The 19,163-nt window shown below is 45.2% G+C and overlaps 1 protein-coding gene across 1 annotated transcript in view; it reads left to right on the top strand.

Moving 5' to 3' along the window:
• The window catches only part of LOC146050648 (matrix metalloproteinase-18-like), a 37,512-nt gene extending 21,726 nt beyond the window's left edge, over nt 1–15,786 (top strand). Inside the window, exons 5-8 of the mRNA XM_083167764.1 lie at nt 5,674–6,048; nt 8,742–8,908; nt 12,802–12,973; nt 15,230–15,786. Of these exons, the coding sequence (XP_083023890.1) occupies nt 5,674–6,048; nt 8,742–8,908; nt 12,802–12,973; nt 15,230–15,480 (965 nt within the window). The 3' untranslated portion in view covers nt 15,481–15,786. The remainder of the gene's footprint in view (nt 1–5,673; nt 6,049–8,741; nt 8,909–12,801; nt 12,974–15,229) is intronic.
• Nucleotides 15,787–19,163: the final 3,377 nt, after the last annotated feature.

Below are 19,163 nucleotides of genomic sequence, written 5' to 3'. Positions count from 1 at the left end.
GCAGTTGGAAAATATCTCACTTGTTCCTAGATATGCTCTCCTGAGATGAATATCTCGATCTCCCACATATAATGAAACTGGTAATGGCGGGTGTCCATAAACCTGCTGGAGTAAATTTTTGATGAATAGGTCCAGATCTTGTTAGGTTCCCAAATAAAGGCTGTGGCGCACTTGCCTGACGCGTTTCGTCGTCCACAGACAACTTTTTCAACGGTATAACTATATATACTATACTGTATCATATACCTTTGAAAAAGTTGTCTGTGGACGACGAAACGCGTCAGGCCAAGTGCGCCACAGCCTTTATTTGGGAACCTAACAAGATCTCTACTTGGACCAGCTCTCTTCACCCTCACCGGCCCAATTATTTGGACATACTGGACATACCAAAGGGAAACCACCACCTGCTACTACATCTGGAGTCACCTACAAGGACATATTCCTCAAGGTCATTACCATCTGGACCTATTCATCAAAAATTTACTCCAGCAGGTTTATGGACACCCGCCATTACCAGTTTCATTATATGTGGGAGATCGAGATATTCATCTCAGGAGAGCATATCTAGGAACAAGTGAGATATTTTCCAACTGCAAACATGCTATTATATGTTCCCCAATAGGCTGTGCACTTTATTATTATATCATGTTATGATGATTGCAATTGCTTTTTTATACTATTTTAATTATACCTTTTAGTAAATAAAATAATTGTTATACCCAATTGGTCAAATTCTATTTTTGTGTTAGCGCTCCACCACCTGTCTGTTTCTGCATATTTTTTCCTTTATTTGGGGGCTGACCTCCCCATGGTGTGAGCAGCTTGCAAAATAACCCACCTCAAAGCGCCTGTATACCCCGCCCCACCAAGGTGGTACGGTGTATATTCTTTGTTGCGATTTCTGGGAGTATCAGTGAAAATGCAGGTGTGCCCAAGCCTTTTAGGGGGAGGCGTGTGACGTCCTCTCCTAGCCCGGAACAACCTATTTCCATCGTAGCCACCAAGTAAGCCCTGGGCTACGCACTGACTGCACACAGTGGAATACTCATACGATGGTGCCGTGCTAGGCAATTTTTCAGGCTTGCATGGGGCAAGGTGGTGTATACCTGACTGCAGGGCTCCGAAAATCAGCAGCCCAGGGATTAGATCTGCATTAGGCCCTATGTTTTGGTTGATCGTCACCAAAGGCAAAGGACGACACAAGAAAAGGTGGACATGATTTTGGGGGGGGGGATTTAAAAAATAAATTGTAATACTTTTTTTTAACTTAAGGATGAAAAGATATACAGTAACTATAAAGTGATGGGGGGGGGGGGGGGTGGAGATTTATTATTCTTCTGTTACCATTAACATAATCCTGAGATTACTACTCTGGGGTCCTAGACATTAAAAACAACTATTTTTATCCTATAACTAATGTATTTAGATTCCATATTATTGTCACTTTACTGCAGAAATAGCATGCCACAATGCATGTGCAAATTAGCTTTCACATTTGGCAGTTTCAGTGCCGAGACTTGGATCACTTTGGGTTCCGCTGACCTAGATGAAGCACTGTCCTTCTCACCCAACACAGATAAACAGTGCAAATATGCACAGAGATAAGACAAAAGGCCACATGTATTTGCTAGATAAAATGTAAGCTGTGTAATGAGAGCATGGCAATAAGGTAAATTAATGACCAGTGTGCATAGGTAATCTATGCAGAAAGTATTGCATAATAAATAACCTTCTCTAGATGTAATATAAAGGACAATACGTGAATGTGCAGACAGGAGATGCAATCAGGATGGCAGCATTCAGTATACAGTGTACCGGCACTGGCAATCCGACTGCCATCAGAACACCGGGGCCGTAACTTCAGGATGTCAATGCTGGAATACCGACAGCCTGTATCCGGAATGGAAGTATGCCTTTGGCAGGCAGGGGATGGAAGGGTTAAGTTTTGCCTAAAGGCGACCAAGCATTCATATGCAGTGCTTTTGCATACAATGTATTATATGTGATCCCAGCAAGGGCTACCAGATCCAATGAATCTTGTTGGCAGCCCTTGCAATCTCCAGCTCCAATGCATTGCACACAGGGCCGCGCATCGGATCAAGATCGGAGCTAAAACACAATTTGACAACCCAATGTGTCGGAATTAGGTGAAAAGGTCCCAAATTGCACTAGTGCATTGGCACCTGTAGGGTTGGGGGGGGGGGGGGGGGGTGTTTATATTTAGGCTGCGGGGAGGGGGTGGTGGGTAGGTTTAGGCTTTTACAAGGGGTGGTTATGGTTAGGCTGCAGGGGGTTAGGTATGGTCACTAGCTGGCAAAATTACAAAAATTGTGGCCTTGCCACTCGATACCGCTTCCCTTTCTTGGGTCACACTCGCCATAGGCATGCATGGGAGTTATGGATATGTACACAACCCCAATATTGTGAGAACTGCACATATAGAGATGGCGCACTCCACATGTGCACATCTATGCTTTGTGTGGTGCCAATTGTGTACTTTCAAAGCATACTTCCCAACTGTCCCAATTTTGGTGGAACAGTCGTGCTTTTTTGGCATTGTCCTGTTTTCCCACCCCCACAGCCTGCAATGTCCCATGGGCAGTGGCTGCTGGTGGAGAGCGCTGAGCCCTGCAGTCTCCCGCTCCACCCGCCACTGGGGGAAGCTGCTGGGCAGGGCTGAAAGTGGTCATGCAGAGGTAGGGGAACTAATTTCTCTATGCCACCTAATTACCCCCCTCCCCTCCCCCCATTAGGCAGAGACAGGGCCAGTGGTAGGGTTTTTGGCATCCCCCTGCAATCTGGAATGCTTTTCTGTGAGAATTACTGTGCCAATGTGGAGGTTAAAATGTTCCCCTTCCTTTAACCCCTGCAGCCAGGTGACTAAAAGGGTATAGTTCCACCCTGAGCCAATCCCCAGCCGGCCCCGCCAGCATCATCCCACTCACCCCGCCTCCCGCCGCTTGCCCCCTCACACCAGAAAATGCAGGGAATAGGCTGGTGTGAAAGGGGCCAACCCAGAAATGTCCCTGCATGATCCAGGAACCATATTCCCAGGTAAGTCCCTGCATTTTCTGGTGTGAAAGGGATATTAAGTCACCTCAGCTTCATAGTTGTACCGATGTTCAGTACTATGTACAAGTGCAGCATGGGCCTGCGATGTTAGAAACACTACAGCAGGGATACCAACTCCAGTCCTCGAGAGCCACCAACAGTTAACGCTTTCCAGGTCTCCTCACAGAATCATAAGTGAAGTAATTAGCTCTAGCTGTAGATCATTTATAATGTGTTAGTCAGTAATGAGTGCACCTGTGCCCCAGCTTGGTGATCTAGAAAACGTGAACTGCTGGTAGCTCTCGAGGACTGGAGTTGGCTACCACTGCACTACAGCGTACCCTCCACACAACCCATTCCATTAGGTACAAAATGTTCTGTTCCCAGACTTCCCTCTATTGTATGATTGCCGTCACTTGTGTTGAGCTAGTGAATTGATAAGAAAGGTGTTTCACCACAAGTGACGGCAATCATACATTACCAGGGAAGTCCAGGAACAGAGCATTATGTACCTAATGGAGAAGGTCATGTTGGAGGGTGTGCTACAGCAGGGATAGCTAACTCCAGTCTTCGAGAGCTACCAACAGTTAACATTTTCCAGGTCTTCTTACAGAACCACAAGTGAAGTAATTAGCTCCACCTGTGGATATTTTAAACTGTCAGTGAGTAATGAGTGCACCTGTGCAGCAGCTAGGTGGTCTGTAAAACATGAAAAGAAGATTTTGTTCCCTTAAGGTGTGTACACACGGGTGCAATTTCATGTAGAATCGCTGGGAATATGGTCACTGAGCGACCATATTGCCAGCTGCGCGCTCCCGTGTGCACTGCCTAATGGTCGCTGGTCGCAGGAGCATGCTCCTGCGACCAGCGGCTTTCCCCAGCGATCGCTGTGCCGGGAGGTCAGCGCCGGGGAGATCAGCGTTGATCTCCTCAGCCCCGTGCCGCTGCTCCCTCCCTCCTCCCATCAAAGTGACAGCTACGCTCCCCCTCCGCCCCGTAGCAGTGTCTCCTTTTCATCGCTGATGAAAAGGAGACACTGAGCAATATGATTGCTGGGGATATATTGCTAGCAATATATCGCTAGCAATCATATTGCACCCCGTGTACACAGCATATGAACAGGCATGCCCAAAGTCAATCCCGGGGGCCAATTGCGGCCCGTGCTGTCATTTCAAGTGGTCCGCAGCCTCCAGCTGGAAGCGTGCAGAGCATCAGATGTGGGAAGCACAGCACAGGACACTAAAGGTGCGGCCTTGGCGAGCGTGCCTTTACCTTGCTGTCTGCTGCAGTGAGGAGGTGCCGGCCGCCACAGTCAGATGTGTTTGGCGTCCTACCCCTGCTTGGCATCCTACCCCTGCTGCTGCAATCGTATATCACCCTACTCCACAATCACAGTGACAGCAGTGTTTGGGTAGGGGGGAAGCTTGCTCCTGTAACATGCAGAGCGGAGGAGGGCAGCAGTGGGAGCCCAAGCATCTCCTGTCCTTGCAGTTCCTGCTTTGCCTCTCCTTCCTCTGGCTCACACAAGGGGCTGGGAAACATACAGAGAAGGGAGGGGGCAGAGTGGGGGACATACAGGGAATGGAGGCAGTGATGGCCATTCAGAGAAGGGGGAGCAGGGGCAGGCTGGGGGACATACAGTGAATTGGGGCAGAGTGGGGAACATAGTGAATGGGGGTCATACAGTGAATGGGAGTCATACAGTGAAGGAGGGTCAGGCTTGGGGACTTACTTTGAATGGAGGCACTGATGGACATTAAGAGAAGGGGGGCAGGCTGGGGGACAGAGTGAATGGGTGCAGAGTGGGGAACATACAGTGAATGGGGGACATACAGTGAAGGAGGGGCAGGCTTGGAGACATACAGTGAATGGGGGCAGGCTGGGGGAAATACAGTGAAGGGGCAGGCTGGGGGACAAAGAGTGAATGGGGGCAGAGTGGGGGACCATTCTGATGTGATTAATGATTCAAAGAATGTCAGGCTGAATGGTCGGCACCCCTGCCTTAGAAGGAAAAATGTCTTTACGGTCAAAGCAGTCAAACTATGGAACTCTCTTCCTGGAGAAGTGGTGTCGGCTGACAAAATAAATACGTTTAAAAATAAGGTTGGACAAACATTTATTGGTTAAAAATATCCAAGGGTACAAATAAGAATCCTAATCTGTCTTTAAAACTATCAGCATTTACTATATAACAAAGGATAAGCTAATCTAGGTTGAACTCGATGGACGCAAGTCTTTATTCAGCATTATCTACTATGTAGTGTTGGAAGTTCTCAGAGTTGGCTACCCCTGCACTACATTATCGGACTGTCAGTGGCTTTCCGTGACCTTCTTGTTGCATCATCTTTATGGTTATTTTCTTAATTTGTTATATAAAAGTAAATACCATGAAATGTTTAAGTAATAAAATAAAGCAACAAATTTATTTTATTAAAACCCCCACACACATTTGATAATGTGCAGCGTGTATTATGATGCATGTTACAGTGCTTGTGGGGGAGCTCTTAGCTGTTTATGAACCTACTATACACTGTATACACCGCAAAAAGGGCTGGTTATATTAATGTTTGATTATTTGGTAGCATTGACATTTTTTTTATTTGAAAACTGTTAATGTTCTAGGGGTGAATCTTCTTCAGGCTGCTGCCCATGAGCTCGGACATTCCTTGGGTCTAGATCACTCTACCATTCCCGGAGCTCTCATGGCCCCAACTTACAAAGGCTACAATCCAACATTCCGTCTTCACCAAGACGATATTGAAGCCATTCAGGCGCTGTATGGAAAACCGGAGGCAAAGAGTAACACAAGCTCAGCTTCTCAACCCACAGTAGCTAGCGCCAAAGCTGTCACACCTGCTGGAAAGAAGGTTGCTTCTACTGCCAAAGTAGCAGAAGACAAGAAGGACCCTAAAAAGCAGTCTATAGTCATGTTGTGTGGTGAAGAACCTATTGACACTTTCATATCTACTAAGGATGGTGCAATTTACTTATTTAAAGGTAAATGGGGTCAATTGAAGCAGATCGTTTATCTTTTATCATCATATCACAACATGTAAAATTAAGCATTACTGGTAACATCTTCAACATACCATTTATATAATTCTTACATCTCAACTGTTGCCACGGTCTCATCTCTGGCCGCCCACATTCTTGGCTTGCTTCCTTGCAGTCTGTTCTCAACTCTCGGCTAGACTTATTCTTATCTCCCGCTGCTCCAATTTTGCTGAGCCCCTTCTAGATAATCTGCCCTTGCTAATATTCCCCTACAGAATCCTCTTGAAACTTGTTACCCTCACATACAAGGCCCTCTCTAACGCCACTGCTCCCTACATCTACAACCTAATTTCCCCACATATTCTCTCCCGTCCTTTGGTTGACCAATGACCATTGCATCTCCTTGACCCTGATCTCTGCATATCATTAGCATATCCAAAATTTTGCCCATGCTGCCCCCTTCACTGCAACAAGCTTCCTCACTTTATTACACTCTTCCTGAACTATTCATCAAAGCGTACCCTTCCGCATAACCTAGTACGGAGGCTGCTTTCCCTACCTGCTGCTTCATGTCTTGGACATCCCTGCCAAGCTCACTTTCTTCTTACAGGCCTCTTTGCCCGCACCTCGTGTCACCTGTCTGTCTCCCCCTCCCTCTTCCCTCCTGTTCTCAAAGCCCTCTTATGTCACATTTCCTATTCAGCGACCCTCTATACCCACATCTCTTCTCACTTCCAATGGCAACCCACCCCTAGTTGTACACAAATTGTAGACAAATCCTTTGTTTCTTTTGATCTCGGCTGTATTGTGTACTGAGAATTGAGCTGCTAATTATTTAGTTTTTCAGTTATAATATTCAGTTCTATGTACTATGTATTGTAATGTGTGCCTTGTGTATGGCACTAAAACACAAATATTGCATTATTAAACCAGTTTACTTTACAGTTATCTCAAGAATTTACAAACAAGAGCAGGTCCTATAGATGTGTCCAAATACACTAATGGGGCCTACACACGGGGAGATTTCAGGGCATTTTGTAAGTGATGTGATTAGATCGCTTAGAAAATTCCCCCCAACATCGATCTGTGTGTAGGAGCCATAGCGATCGCCCGGCAATAAATATTCACCATGCTGGATAAATCTACTTATTTGCTAGGCAGGGCCATTGTTCTCACCTGAGAAGGCTGACACATCGCTGTGTGCTGAGCAATCTTGCTGAGCGTTCTGAGCAATCTAGCATCACTCAGAACATCTCCCCGTGTCTAGCCCCCATTAGATTCATTAGATTCAAATAGCCCCATTTAGTGCAAATTTGTTAAATCCATAGTCCCACCGCAGTTTTCAATTTGTATTGTTAATGGCAATGCATGCAGTAGCTTTATGCGACTCAGTGTTGTGCCTAGGGATGCCAATCTCCAGGGGATTTAGTGCATTTTTGTACAGGATTTTAACCCCGAGATTGGAGCCTCCGCTAAAACTTATTCCCTTGAACACTATAAGCCACTTTGGAAGAAACTTATATGTTAACCATTTGAGTGCCCAAATCTCTGTGAGAGATGTGCAAAATATCCGTTAATAATTCCAGCATTGCTCACATTTGTTAAATAAATTCAAATACAAAGTGTTTTTTTTTATTAAAGATTATATTTCCTATATAAGGTAAACATTACCTGTCATTATAATGTTCACACCTATTTTGGCACTTAAAGGGTTACATTTAGAAATAAGAATGAAGGTCTGGGAAACGTTACCTGGTGCGGCATCTAAATACCAACATGCGTATCACATGGTGCAAACAGGCTAGGTGTATGCGGATACATCTGTAGCTGCACAGTTATCATTCTAGAACTAAGGGGGAAATTTACAAAGATGGGAGTTCTATTTCACAAGGGATGTTGCTATATGCAACCAATCAGAATCAACTTATTTATTTAGCACCTTCTACAAGATAAAAGTGGGCGGGATGTTCTAACAATCTAACTCTCTCTGTACTAGTTACATCTGCCCCACCTGCAGTGCACATGATTTTGTCCATTTGAGAAAAAAAAATTGCCTTTGTGAGTGAACCAGAATAAGGGCCTTAGTCGTTTCTCTTCACACTCTTGTGAGGATCTTTCCACTTTGCCTAAAGTAATGTTCTGGGAGCGAAGTACCACCATCCCAGTGCTATTGTGATCACACATAAACAACCCTAAATGTTGTTCCACAATACATTTGTTTTCAATTCAATTTCCTGTGTCAGTACCCTTCTTGCTACTCATTGTAGAACTAGCATAATGTTGAAATACACTTTAGTCTCTATCCCTGACCAAGGCCGGATTTGTCACTAGGCCCATGAAGCACGGGCCTAGGGGCTGCACCTATTATGGGCAGCAGCTGTCAGTCTGAGTTATTATGTGCATGGCCAAGCAGGCAGCAGTGATTGTGCTCGTCACTTGCCGCTGCCCGCTCGGCCATGCACATAATAAAAGAGTCACATGAATCACGGTCCCACGTTGCGGAGTCTCACTGGCTTAGGCTATATTGCAAGCTTGCGAGCAGGGCCCTCATACCTGTGACTGGAAATACCCAGTTTGTTGTATCACTGTCTCCTATTGTAAAACGCAACGGAATATGCTGCACTATATAAGAAACTGTTCATTAATAAATAAATAATGTCTATAAAAAATATAAGAACACTGAGTTTGTTTTATAGGTGAATATTTCTGGGACCTTAGTCATGGAAAACTGCCAATGACCCCAAAAAAGAAAAATCCGCAGCTGATTTCTACCAAATGGAAAAACCTTCCGTCCTCCATTGATGCAGCAGTGAGAATGCAAAACCCATCTGCAGACCAAAATGGGAAAATATTCTTTTTCAAGGTACTTTATTCAAATTATAGTGAATATGTTTTTGTTTAATTCATCCTAGTACTTAGTTATTACAGAGAAGGCTTATTTTTTCACACCAGTCCAGACACAGTGGAATATACATCTCTTCCCCAACATATCGACACATGCATTAAATATTTATTTACACAAAAATCGGTACTTGTGCATTATCATGGCGCCCAAGTTTCTTACGTACGGTACCGTAGAAAAATCGAATCGCATGGGCATTTTTGAGGGCGAGGGGCGGCGGAACGCGTCCTCCGACCTTTTCATATCCCCACTATCCACGTCAGTGTGGACTTGATTTTATATAGTGTGGCGAGCACAGCGAACCACTGAGCGCGAAGCGTGGCGAGCCCCGCAAGGGGACACGGATTACTTGACATGTATTCCACGTCCGCTCGCCACGCTTCGGGCTCGGTGGCTCGCTGCGTTCGCCACACTATATAAAATCAACTCCACGCTGACGTGGATAGTGGTTGGAGGACGCGTTCCGCCGCCGCTCGCCATGCTTCGGGGGTGGAGTGGATAGTGGGGGGCCTAAAACCTCATTGTATGTCATACAATGATATTATTGTATACTAATGTCATGGCATCGCACACCCTATAAAATCGCATGCGATTTTGTAGAAGGTGCGATGCGATCCCCCGGGGCTAAGAGAGCAGTGAATAAATTACATAGGAAAATCGCATTGCATCGCACGGCCCTTAAAAAGGCCCATGCGATGCGATTTTCCTATGCAGATTAGCCCACTAAGCAAATTGCTTTGTGGGCGCCGTGATAATACACAAGTACCCAAAAATCAATAACCTACCACATACTTACGACAGCTAGGTCAATTAAGAACAAAACAAAAGGGAGGAATAAACTACTTAAGGCTGCTCCCAGTGACAATCTGGAGATGGCCCCAATTGAGAATGAAGATACTGATTAAATATATACAAAAGCAAATTGCTACCAATAACGTGTGTATATATATATATATATATATATATATATATATATATACACACACACACACGTTATTGATCGTAATTTGATTGATAGGTCAATTGGCTTCCAACAAAATTAACCCTAGAATGTCTGTGTACATGTGGTAGAGAATATAGATTGTAAGCTCCACTGAGACAGGCACTGATGTGAATGTTCAAATATTCTCTTTACAGCGCTGCGGAATATGTGTGTGCTATAGAAATAACTGGAAATAAATAATGTTCCTATGCAATGGGGAGCAAAGACATTTCTATTGTTTCTGTGCAGGCTAAACACTTGCTGCTTTTGCATGTAGCCCATAAATGTTAAGCAGCTTTATTTTTACACTGCAATTTAGTTTTCAGTTTTAACACACTCCGCCCAAATCTAAATCTCTGCACATTACATCTGCCCCACCTGCAGTGCAGTATGGTTTTTCCCATTTGCTTGAAATTCCGAATCAGGACCAATGTCCCATGTGACGATAACTTGGATCTTATGTAAGCAACCAAGGGCTTTTCTGTCAATGTTATATGTCTGCTGTTTTGGTGTATTGATAACATTAAAGCTTGTGAAATGTTCTGTTTGCTAATGTATAGATAAGAAAGTTAAATTCCTTCTCTGAGCTTACATTGCAATCTGCCAAATAGCGGGTTCAAATCCTTGACCCCTTGTTTTGTCCAGATACATTTGTGCTCTATTTGTTGCTCTTTCTTGTTTAACTCCTAACTCAGAATCAGTCCCTCAGTTAGGAAAAAGTACAGTACAATAGACAACCAGGTGTCCATGCCTTACCCCTATGGAACCTCACATTAGCATAAAGGTAGCTAATCAGGCTTCCATGGCTTGACGGAAAAACAGCCACGTATTTATGTCCGACTATGCCCTCTATAGCAGGTCCACTGTATTGGTGTCCAGATCAGGATCCTCATCGTTCCCTGGCATAGGGCCACTAATGTTGGAGGCTCTTGATCTAATTCTCTTTTCTCCTGTGTTTGTCATATGGCAAGTAATGGTATAGCCTGGCAATGGCTTATTGAATCTGATATGACCGCCCATGTGTACAGGTTGAGTATCCCTTATCCAAAGAGCTCGGGACCACAAGCATTCCGGATAAGGGATTTGTATGTTTTTTTTTTTTTTACATACTTACCGCGTCCCCCGGTGTCCACGGCAGCCTTCAGGGTCTTCTTTAGCGGTCCCAGGAGTGCATTGCGCAAGTTTGCAGGCGCACCCGTGCAATAAACTCCTGGGACCCTGAGGACGCCAAAGAAGCTCCTGAAGGCCGTCTTGGACATCAGGGGACTAAAGGGGGGAGACACAAACGAAAATCCGAAATATTAAAAAAAAAACGCGTTTTTTGGAATATTTTGTATACGAGATCTCCGATCTCCGGACACTGGAGACTCGACCTGTACTAGGAAACAGATAAATACAGATTAGTAGATTTACCCAAAGGGACATGACCAATGATAGTTTTAAAACATGGTATTATCAATGGATTATGGTTTTGCGATCGATGGGGGAGAACCAAATGGTTTCCCTCCATCCATATCAAACATAAACATTTTTTTTCCTTTTTCTGCAAAGGGCTAGGACAAGAAGCATAGCACCACCCCCGACACCTGTGTAGGCCCACCCTCTATAGTTTGAATGGCACACAGGCAAATCAGTCAAAGAAAATCAATCAATGGATAAAAGGGGAGGGGGGAGAAAGAGTCACTGAGGCCTGGGGAGAGTCAGAGCTGGAGTTGGGCCCTCCCTGGGCTGAGTTCCAATAGTCTGGTGTGATACCTCCTCCCTGGTGGGGTGGGGCGCCGCCACAGACATAGAAAGCTCCTGCAACTGCTGGTGCTGGGGATCAGTGGCTGGGGCCTGCGGGCCTGGTCTCTTCTCTCCGTCACGGCCGGGTGCCGATGGGGGTCGGCCGGGTGCTGATGGGGTGCTGGGTCCTCAGCCTCTGGTGTCATCCTGGGGCTGAGCTGTGCATCGCTGGTATCTCGCCGGTGGCCAGGTCCATTGCCGCATCCTCTTCTGGCTCCTCCAAGCACCCCCTGCACGGAGGTGGTCCTCATGCCGGGCCGTGCGCTCGTCCTGGCCGGGTGGGTGGTCACCGTGCCGCCAGTAGCTGTGCAAGCCTCCAGGTCCTCCCTTCCTTCTCCCTCTCCGTCCTCCTCCGTATGCAGCTCCACAGGGCGCCCTTTCTCCCTGGGTTGGGGATGTAAGCTCCGGTGGATGGGAGCTCACGTGTGTGCAACCATCCCCAGCCCCGACCGGAAGCTATAATAAGGACTTATCATGAAAATGCCAGGTCTATAGCAACAGTCTATACCAGGTCGAGTCCTCAAACTATTTTGCTCTGGGACCCCATCAGGCAATAAAAATAATTACAGAGTCCCAGCAAGTTACTGCAGAAGGTCATCATGTCACATGTGTAGTCAGCAGACAGCATTGTAGAGGCACAATATTATGGGAGGAGTCTAAAATAACAGACAATTCAACAGATTCCTTGTATCACTTGGCTGAGAGATAAGAAAAGTCATCAGCCTGATGGCCAACAACATGGAGTCGTGGCCCTATATAGGCCAGGACCCACTTTAGGGTCAGGATCCACAGTTTGAGAACCGCTGGTCTAAACTAATGTTTTATGGGGAGGTGGGGCAGAGTTATATGTTCCTACCTTTAGTAGGTAACACTGCACTCTGATGTCCCTCTCACTTGCCCTGAAGAGTATGGAAGACTGGTATTCCCTTACTTCCAGGCCTTGGCTAAGCCCCTTTAGGAGCACAGTACGAGAGCTGTGTAATGTGGTTCTGTTGTGTGTTATGGAGAGGATGAACTGATGCCCACATTTAGTGGATAAGCCTGAATGTAGCAAAAGGTAGCTTCTCTTTTATTGCTTTGTGTACAGGGAAATCAATATTGGAAGTACAACAATGATCAAATAGAACCTGGATATCCAAAGCTGATCAAAGAAGGATTCCCAGGTATTCCGAACAGTGTGGATGCGGCCTTCACTCAGCCGGCATTAGTTGCAAAGGGAGGAAAAGTCATTCGGGAGGAGAGGATTTTCTTTATAAAAGGTAAAAAGGGTTTTTATGGTGGGATGATTCATGTATCCCAAATATGATGTAAGTACATTCCACTGCTATTGCATGCATACAGTATCCAGCAATACATACCTGCTGGCACAGCTCTTCTGATAATGGGCTGTCGGTGAAGAATTGACTTCAAGGGTTTATGAACCGAGAGTTCTCTTAATCCTTTTATGAGGACTTATGAGGACTTCTTCAAAAAACAAACCCATAGACTGTGCTTTTCCAAGCGTGCTGCATAGGGGCACATTGTAGTCCCATAAAACGCTATGGGGCTGGTTCTGTCATGGGTTTGTTGCAAAGTTCTCTGATATCTGCTATGAATTTCTGCCACATTTTGTCCTTTGACACTGCACAACCAGTCCTTAATATGAAAATCGCAGAGTGTGATGGATCCCAGTTGTAGCAATAGTAGTTGTAGTTGTAGTGAGGACCCTTGGAGGATGACTTTGTAGCGGAGTTATGAGCTGATGTGTTTATAAACACAATAATACAATAGTCAAAGCTGGGGGGTGTTCACTGCGCTATAATGTGAAATTAAGCAGCTCAATAATTTGGCACTCATTTTTCACTACAGTAATACAATAGACCAATACTGTAGCAAGTCGCAGAGAAAACCCCCCCCCCCCCCTCACATGATGACATCACAAAACAAGTGCTAGGACCAGATACAAAAGGCTGCAGCCAGGGCAGTATGTTCCTATATCCAGCTCATCCTTTCATCCTGGTTATCTCCAATGGTCTCACACAGCAAGTTACAGTCAACTATAGATCTCGCTATTTATAGACTTATACATTGAGTGAGATACGCTGGAAACCGCACCGGGCAGAACCCCGGAACGCCGCTGTTGCCGGGGGGGGGGGGGGTACATTGCCGGGGGTGTCCTGTCCGGTGGGGCTGTTCTGACACCTGAAACCCCCCCCCCCAAGACCGGACACTACAAGTCTTGGGGTCTTGTCCGGTTCCGGTTTTTACTTAGTCTCAGATATGCCACATGCTGCAGGATTAAAGCCAGTTAAACATAATACCTGCAGACATATTTCCAGTGTTAATATAGACAGAATTCAGTCCTTTCGATCTCCCTCCCAAAGGGTACTGAAAATCCGTGTGATAGTTTAAACACACGGTTTCAGAAATCCATATGGAAAGGGACAGAAAAAGCCGAAAAATCGGGCGCACAGATACTCAAAAGTAATCAACAATATTCAATTATAATTAATAGGGTATTGCTTGCTGCTCTCAATTAAGGCACTCTGTAACCTTAATAATAATAATAATAATAAAACTATAGAAGAAAGAGAAACTCTAGAGAGCGCAGGAAATACTCAGAAATAAATGTTTCTAAAAAGATTGTTATTTATTTATAATCTATAACACACACAATGTTAATAAAATACACATATAGTAAACATGAATACATACATCTTTAAATAATCAAATGAATACATATAAAATAAAATAGTATCACTTTGCCAATCGTACCCGATACAGTAAACTTCAAAAGACCATATTTTGCATAACCAACAATAGCCGGATTTTGATACTTCCACAGAAATATACTGATTCCAGATTTTTGAATTTAGTTGGTAGGAATAAATTCAGTCCAGATAAATCCCCTTCACTTTGGGGTAGTTTGGTTAGCTGTATTAAATGCTACACGTGGCGAAATAATGATGGTCAGAAATAAGAAGTTCAGTAAGGTGAGGGACCTTATTCACTGTCGCTGTAAGTCTCACTCAATTAGTGATCTCCATAAGGATAGTGAGCAGTCCAGAAAATTATTGTAGGAAAGTACTTTGGGTAGTATATTTGCTGTTTATATCCTTCCAACCTGACCTCAGTATTGAGACCAGCTCACTGCATCAGGGAGCCGACCGCACACACCCAGCTGGGGGCGGACGCTACAGGGAAGCAAGCAACACAGTCTTTGAAGATATAGCTACCTCTGTCCCGGGCAGGTGTATAACAGCATTCACCGTCTTTGGCTTTGTAGCGCTGTAAGTATAATCATGCCAGATGGTTGCAGGGACAGGTTCCTTATTTTGCGCAGACAGCGACAGGATATAGAGGTCCAAATTCAGGCACTTGGCATTGTGGGAGAATAGCTCTTAACCGGTTTCTCCGTCCTCTTAATCTGACGGATTCTTCAGAGGAAGAGGGGTTCTCTAGTATATTTTATTCATTGTGCTTAATTTCTGTAAGTAACTTGTTTCATCACTTAAACTTTGATTTTTTCTTTTAAGGGAAAAAGTTCTTCTTGTATGACCCAGTTGCCGGGAACAGCTCAAGCCCTCAGTCGCTGCAAGATGATTGGATTGGGGTGAAGCTGCCAATTACCGCGGCACTCAGCTTAAAGAATGAGATGTACCTCATCGGCAAGAAGAAGTTCCAGAAGATTCTCCTGCTCACCTACTCCCAGAACCGGGTGTATGGCAACATCCACCAGGCTAAGAATCTGGATCAGCTGATTGCGTGCGAGACTACCAAAGTGTAGTTATACACCCAGTACTCACAGCCACCCTGCATTTATGTCCACGGTCTATTAACGTCCAGCCAGTGCTACTGCTGCAATATTTCCTGCAATTCTCAAAATGCTTTAAAAGCCTCTTCACTATTTTCAATGTACACATTGTGCAAAATCTTATGCCACTTAATTCATTATGTTATATCCAATCAGAAATTTGTTGTCATTGCCTAATACCGTCTATGCTAATTACTGATCTCTTTCTAAGATATAAAGCAAAATTACACTTAAACTAAAGAGATTAAGGGTGAAATTTAATAGGATGAGAGATTCAGAAAGTGAGAGATTTGGTAAGAAATCTCCAGTTTTTTTAAATCGGCAATCATTTACATGGCAAAATCAAACTGGTTTTGCAGTGTAAATGATTGCCGCTTTAAAAAAACTGGAGATTTCTTACCAAATCTCTCACTTTCTGAATCTCTCATCCTATTAAATCTCACCCCATGTGTATACAATAGAATTTGCACCAGGTATAGATGTGTAATTTAGGAGTAACCAGGCGTAACGTTCTAAATGCATGCCCCAAAATAGCAAGGTATAGTGTTATACCCTAAAGTCACATTTCCTTACGGTACTTATTAGTTTTGGATGTGGCATAACATAATGTTGACTACAGGAACCCCTAAAGGTGCCCATACACGTTAAGGTGCCCATACACGCACCCATTTTCACGGTGCGATGAGATGCGATGAGATGCGTACTCCTGCGGCACCTCATCGCAAAGTACAAAAAGTATGTGCTGCACATACTTTTTGTATTGTCTTTTGATCGCATCACATTGCATGCACATCGCATGCACAACGCATGCAATGCGATGTGATTTAGCACAAAATGCACGGCCATATCCGTGCATGTATGGGCACCTTTACAATTATTGTATACAATATTGCATCTCGGTTTGCGATGAGATGAGGTCTAGTACAAAAAGTATGTGCAGCACATCTTATTGCATGCGATGAGATGCGATATTGTATACAATAATTGTAACGTGTATGGGCACCTTAATAATGTAAAATAATTAGCATCACCTGTGGATCATTTAACATGTGTCAGCCCGTGATGAATGCACCTGTGTATGAACTAGGAGAGCTAGAAAACTTGCACTGAGGACTGGAGTTGGGAAACACTGAGGTAGTGTGTACAGTACACTCTGTACTGTTTACTATATAAGGCTATCAGTATGCATTTTCTTTTCTACGGTACTAGATTTACATAAGACGTACTTTGGATCTGTGATTGCATCAATATGTTACTGTTATCTTATATACATAATGCATTACGTTTTGTCTAGTCTGAAGCTCAAATATTGTAATACGAATAAAATGATTTAAAATATATATATTTATTGCGTATTGAGGGGGGCACACTGTACACCCTGCACCCATTTTTTCAATACTTACCTCTCCAGAGCCCCACATTGGCAACACAGCACAAAACACCAGAAAATGTTGTGGTGGACACATTGGGCCTAATTCAGGCCTGATTGCACGGCTGCGAATTAAGCCAGCGGACAATTATGGATACACTGCGCATGCGTACGGTTCTCAGTATGAATGCACGAGGTCGTGCTGCAATGAAATCCTGCCACTTTTTCTATTTGCACTGTTCGCAGGGTGATTGACAGGAAGTAGGCGTTTGGGGTGGTAACCGGACATTTAACCCCTTGGGTGGTATGCCTGGAAATTTTCCGGGCTTAGCTGCGCTGCCGCAGCGGGCTGTCCCGGAAAATATACGGGCATACCACTAATATAGAATAGGTGCGCGCCAGTGGTGTCCAGGTGTGCACCACTGGCGCACCACCTCTAGAGTCCCCCCGTCACACCATCCAAACCACCCCATCACCTCTGCTCTGGTGATTGTACAACGGAGCTCTTCTGACCCCTGCCGCTTCCCCAGCCACCATTCACTTTACAGCAGTGACGTAGGCGGCAGGCTCGGGGATGTTTGGGGAGGCTCGGGGGGACTCGGGAGCGCTCAGAAGTTCTGGCGCCTGAGTCCTCCCGAGCCGCCACGAACATCATCGAGCCTGTGTGACTAGCGGCTGGGGCAGCGGTGGCAGGGGAGCGCAGCCTCCGGCGCACAAATGCCAGAACGAAGGTGAGAGGGAGGTGGGCTCCTACGATCTGTGGTGGGTTTTGCTGGGGCAGGACAAATCTGCCCTGGTAGGTTTGTCCTGCCCCAGCAAAACCCACCACTGAAGGGGTTAATGTGTGTACTAAGAAAACTGCAGGCAGACCTAAAATACTGGGAGTGTCTGGAAAAAGGCTAGGCATGCCTGAGCAATTTAGAGGAGGGTTTTTGCCGCTGTGGAGGCATGGTCAGCATGCCCCCAGCTCCTCTGTCTTCATGAATAGACACTGTGCTCATGCGCACAGTGTATGTTCCCCGCAGAGAAGTGGCAGGCAGGGGGGACTGCCAACTGCCCCCCCTGCCCAGCAGGACACTGCGGTGGTATGAGTTCATAGTCATCTACATTTTTCATGACATGGATATAACAAGGTGCTAGAAATCATTCCTTAAGGTAAACCATACATTGATACGATTTTGGACCCTTTTACTCGATTTCGACAGATCAGGCCAAGAAATAGGGTAAAAAATGGCAAATCGTATGTGTTTTATCTCTGATTCTGACAGTTCAAAGGAGATTGTATGCAAAACTATAGGCCAGATGCAGGGCCGGCAACAGAAATCTTTGGACCCTGTACAATGATATTTCTGGGGCCCCCCACCTAATCCCAAATCCACACAATGCTCTTCTGCATGAGCTTCATTTAACCTTTCGCTGCTGCAGATCCTGCTTTCAGGTGCGGACTTCTCTCATTCTCAGTCCTGCTGGCTCCTGGCTGCTGCTTCCTGCTGGCTCCGGCTGCTGCTGGCCTGTCACTTTCACAAAAGAATGCTGAGCACTACGAGCAGGCAGGGCAGGTCTTTCACAGAGTGCGGAACAGACGACCCACGCAGTAAATGTACAGGAGCCAGTGACTGAGGCGTCAGCACCAGCGGTGGGTAAGGCTGGGACGCAAGGGTCACTGACAGGCCGGCTAGTACAGGCAGTGGCCATGCCGGGGCATGGAAGCTCTGGGGCCCTTCAGATCTCTGGGGCCCGTCACACTTGTCCCCCTTGACCCCCCCTGTCGCCTGCCCTGGCCAGATGCACCAAGCTGGAAAAGTGGAAAAGTGGAGATTGACCAGGGTTGCCTACCTGACCCTCTCCTTCAGGGAGGAAATGCTCTGTTCCTGGACTGTCCTGGTAATGTATGATTGCCATGTGATTTGTGTTGAAGCAGCCATTGGAAGATGGGAATACTGTCACCATAAATGGTTGCATATGGTCAGTAATTTACTAAAGGTTCGAAAAGCTATAGATTGTAAGCTTGAGAGCAGGGCCCTCCTACCTTTTAACTGTAAATACCCTGTTTGTTGTATCACTGTCTTCTTTTGTAAAACACAACGGAATATGCTGCACTATATAAGAAACTGTTAATAAATAAAGAAATAAATAATAAAAATAGTTTCCCATATGACAGGCATTAATAATAGCATAGCAGTCCCACCAAGTTACAAGTCCAGAAGGGAAGCTATAGAATACATAAGTGCCTCAGAGGGTTATGCGTGTGGTACTTAAAAATTATAGGCTTCCCTGAAGAGGTGAG

Source organism: Crinia signifera, chromosome 12 (assembly GCF_055691185.1).
Source record: "Crinia signifera chromosome 12, ASM5569118v1, whole genome shotgun sequence".
Lineage (NCBI taxonomy): Eukaryota > Metazoa > Chordata > Amphibia > Anura > Myobatrachidae > Crinia > Crinia signifera.
This window is presented reverse-complemented; position numbering and strand designations above follow the sequence as displayed.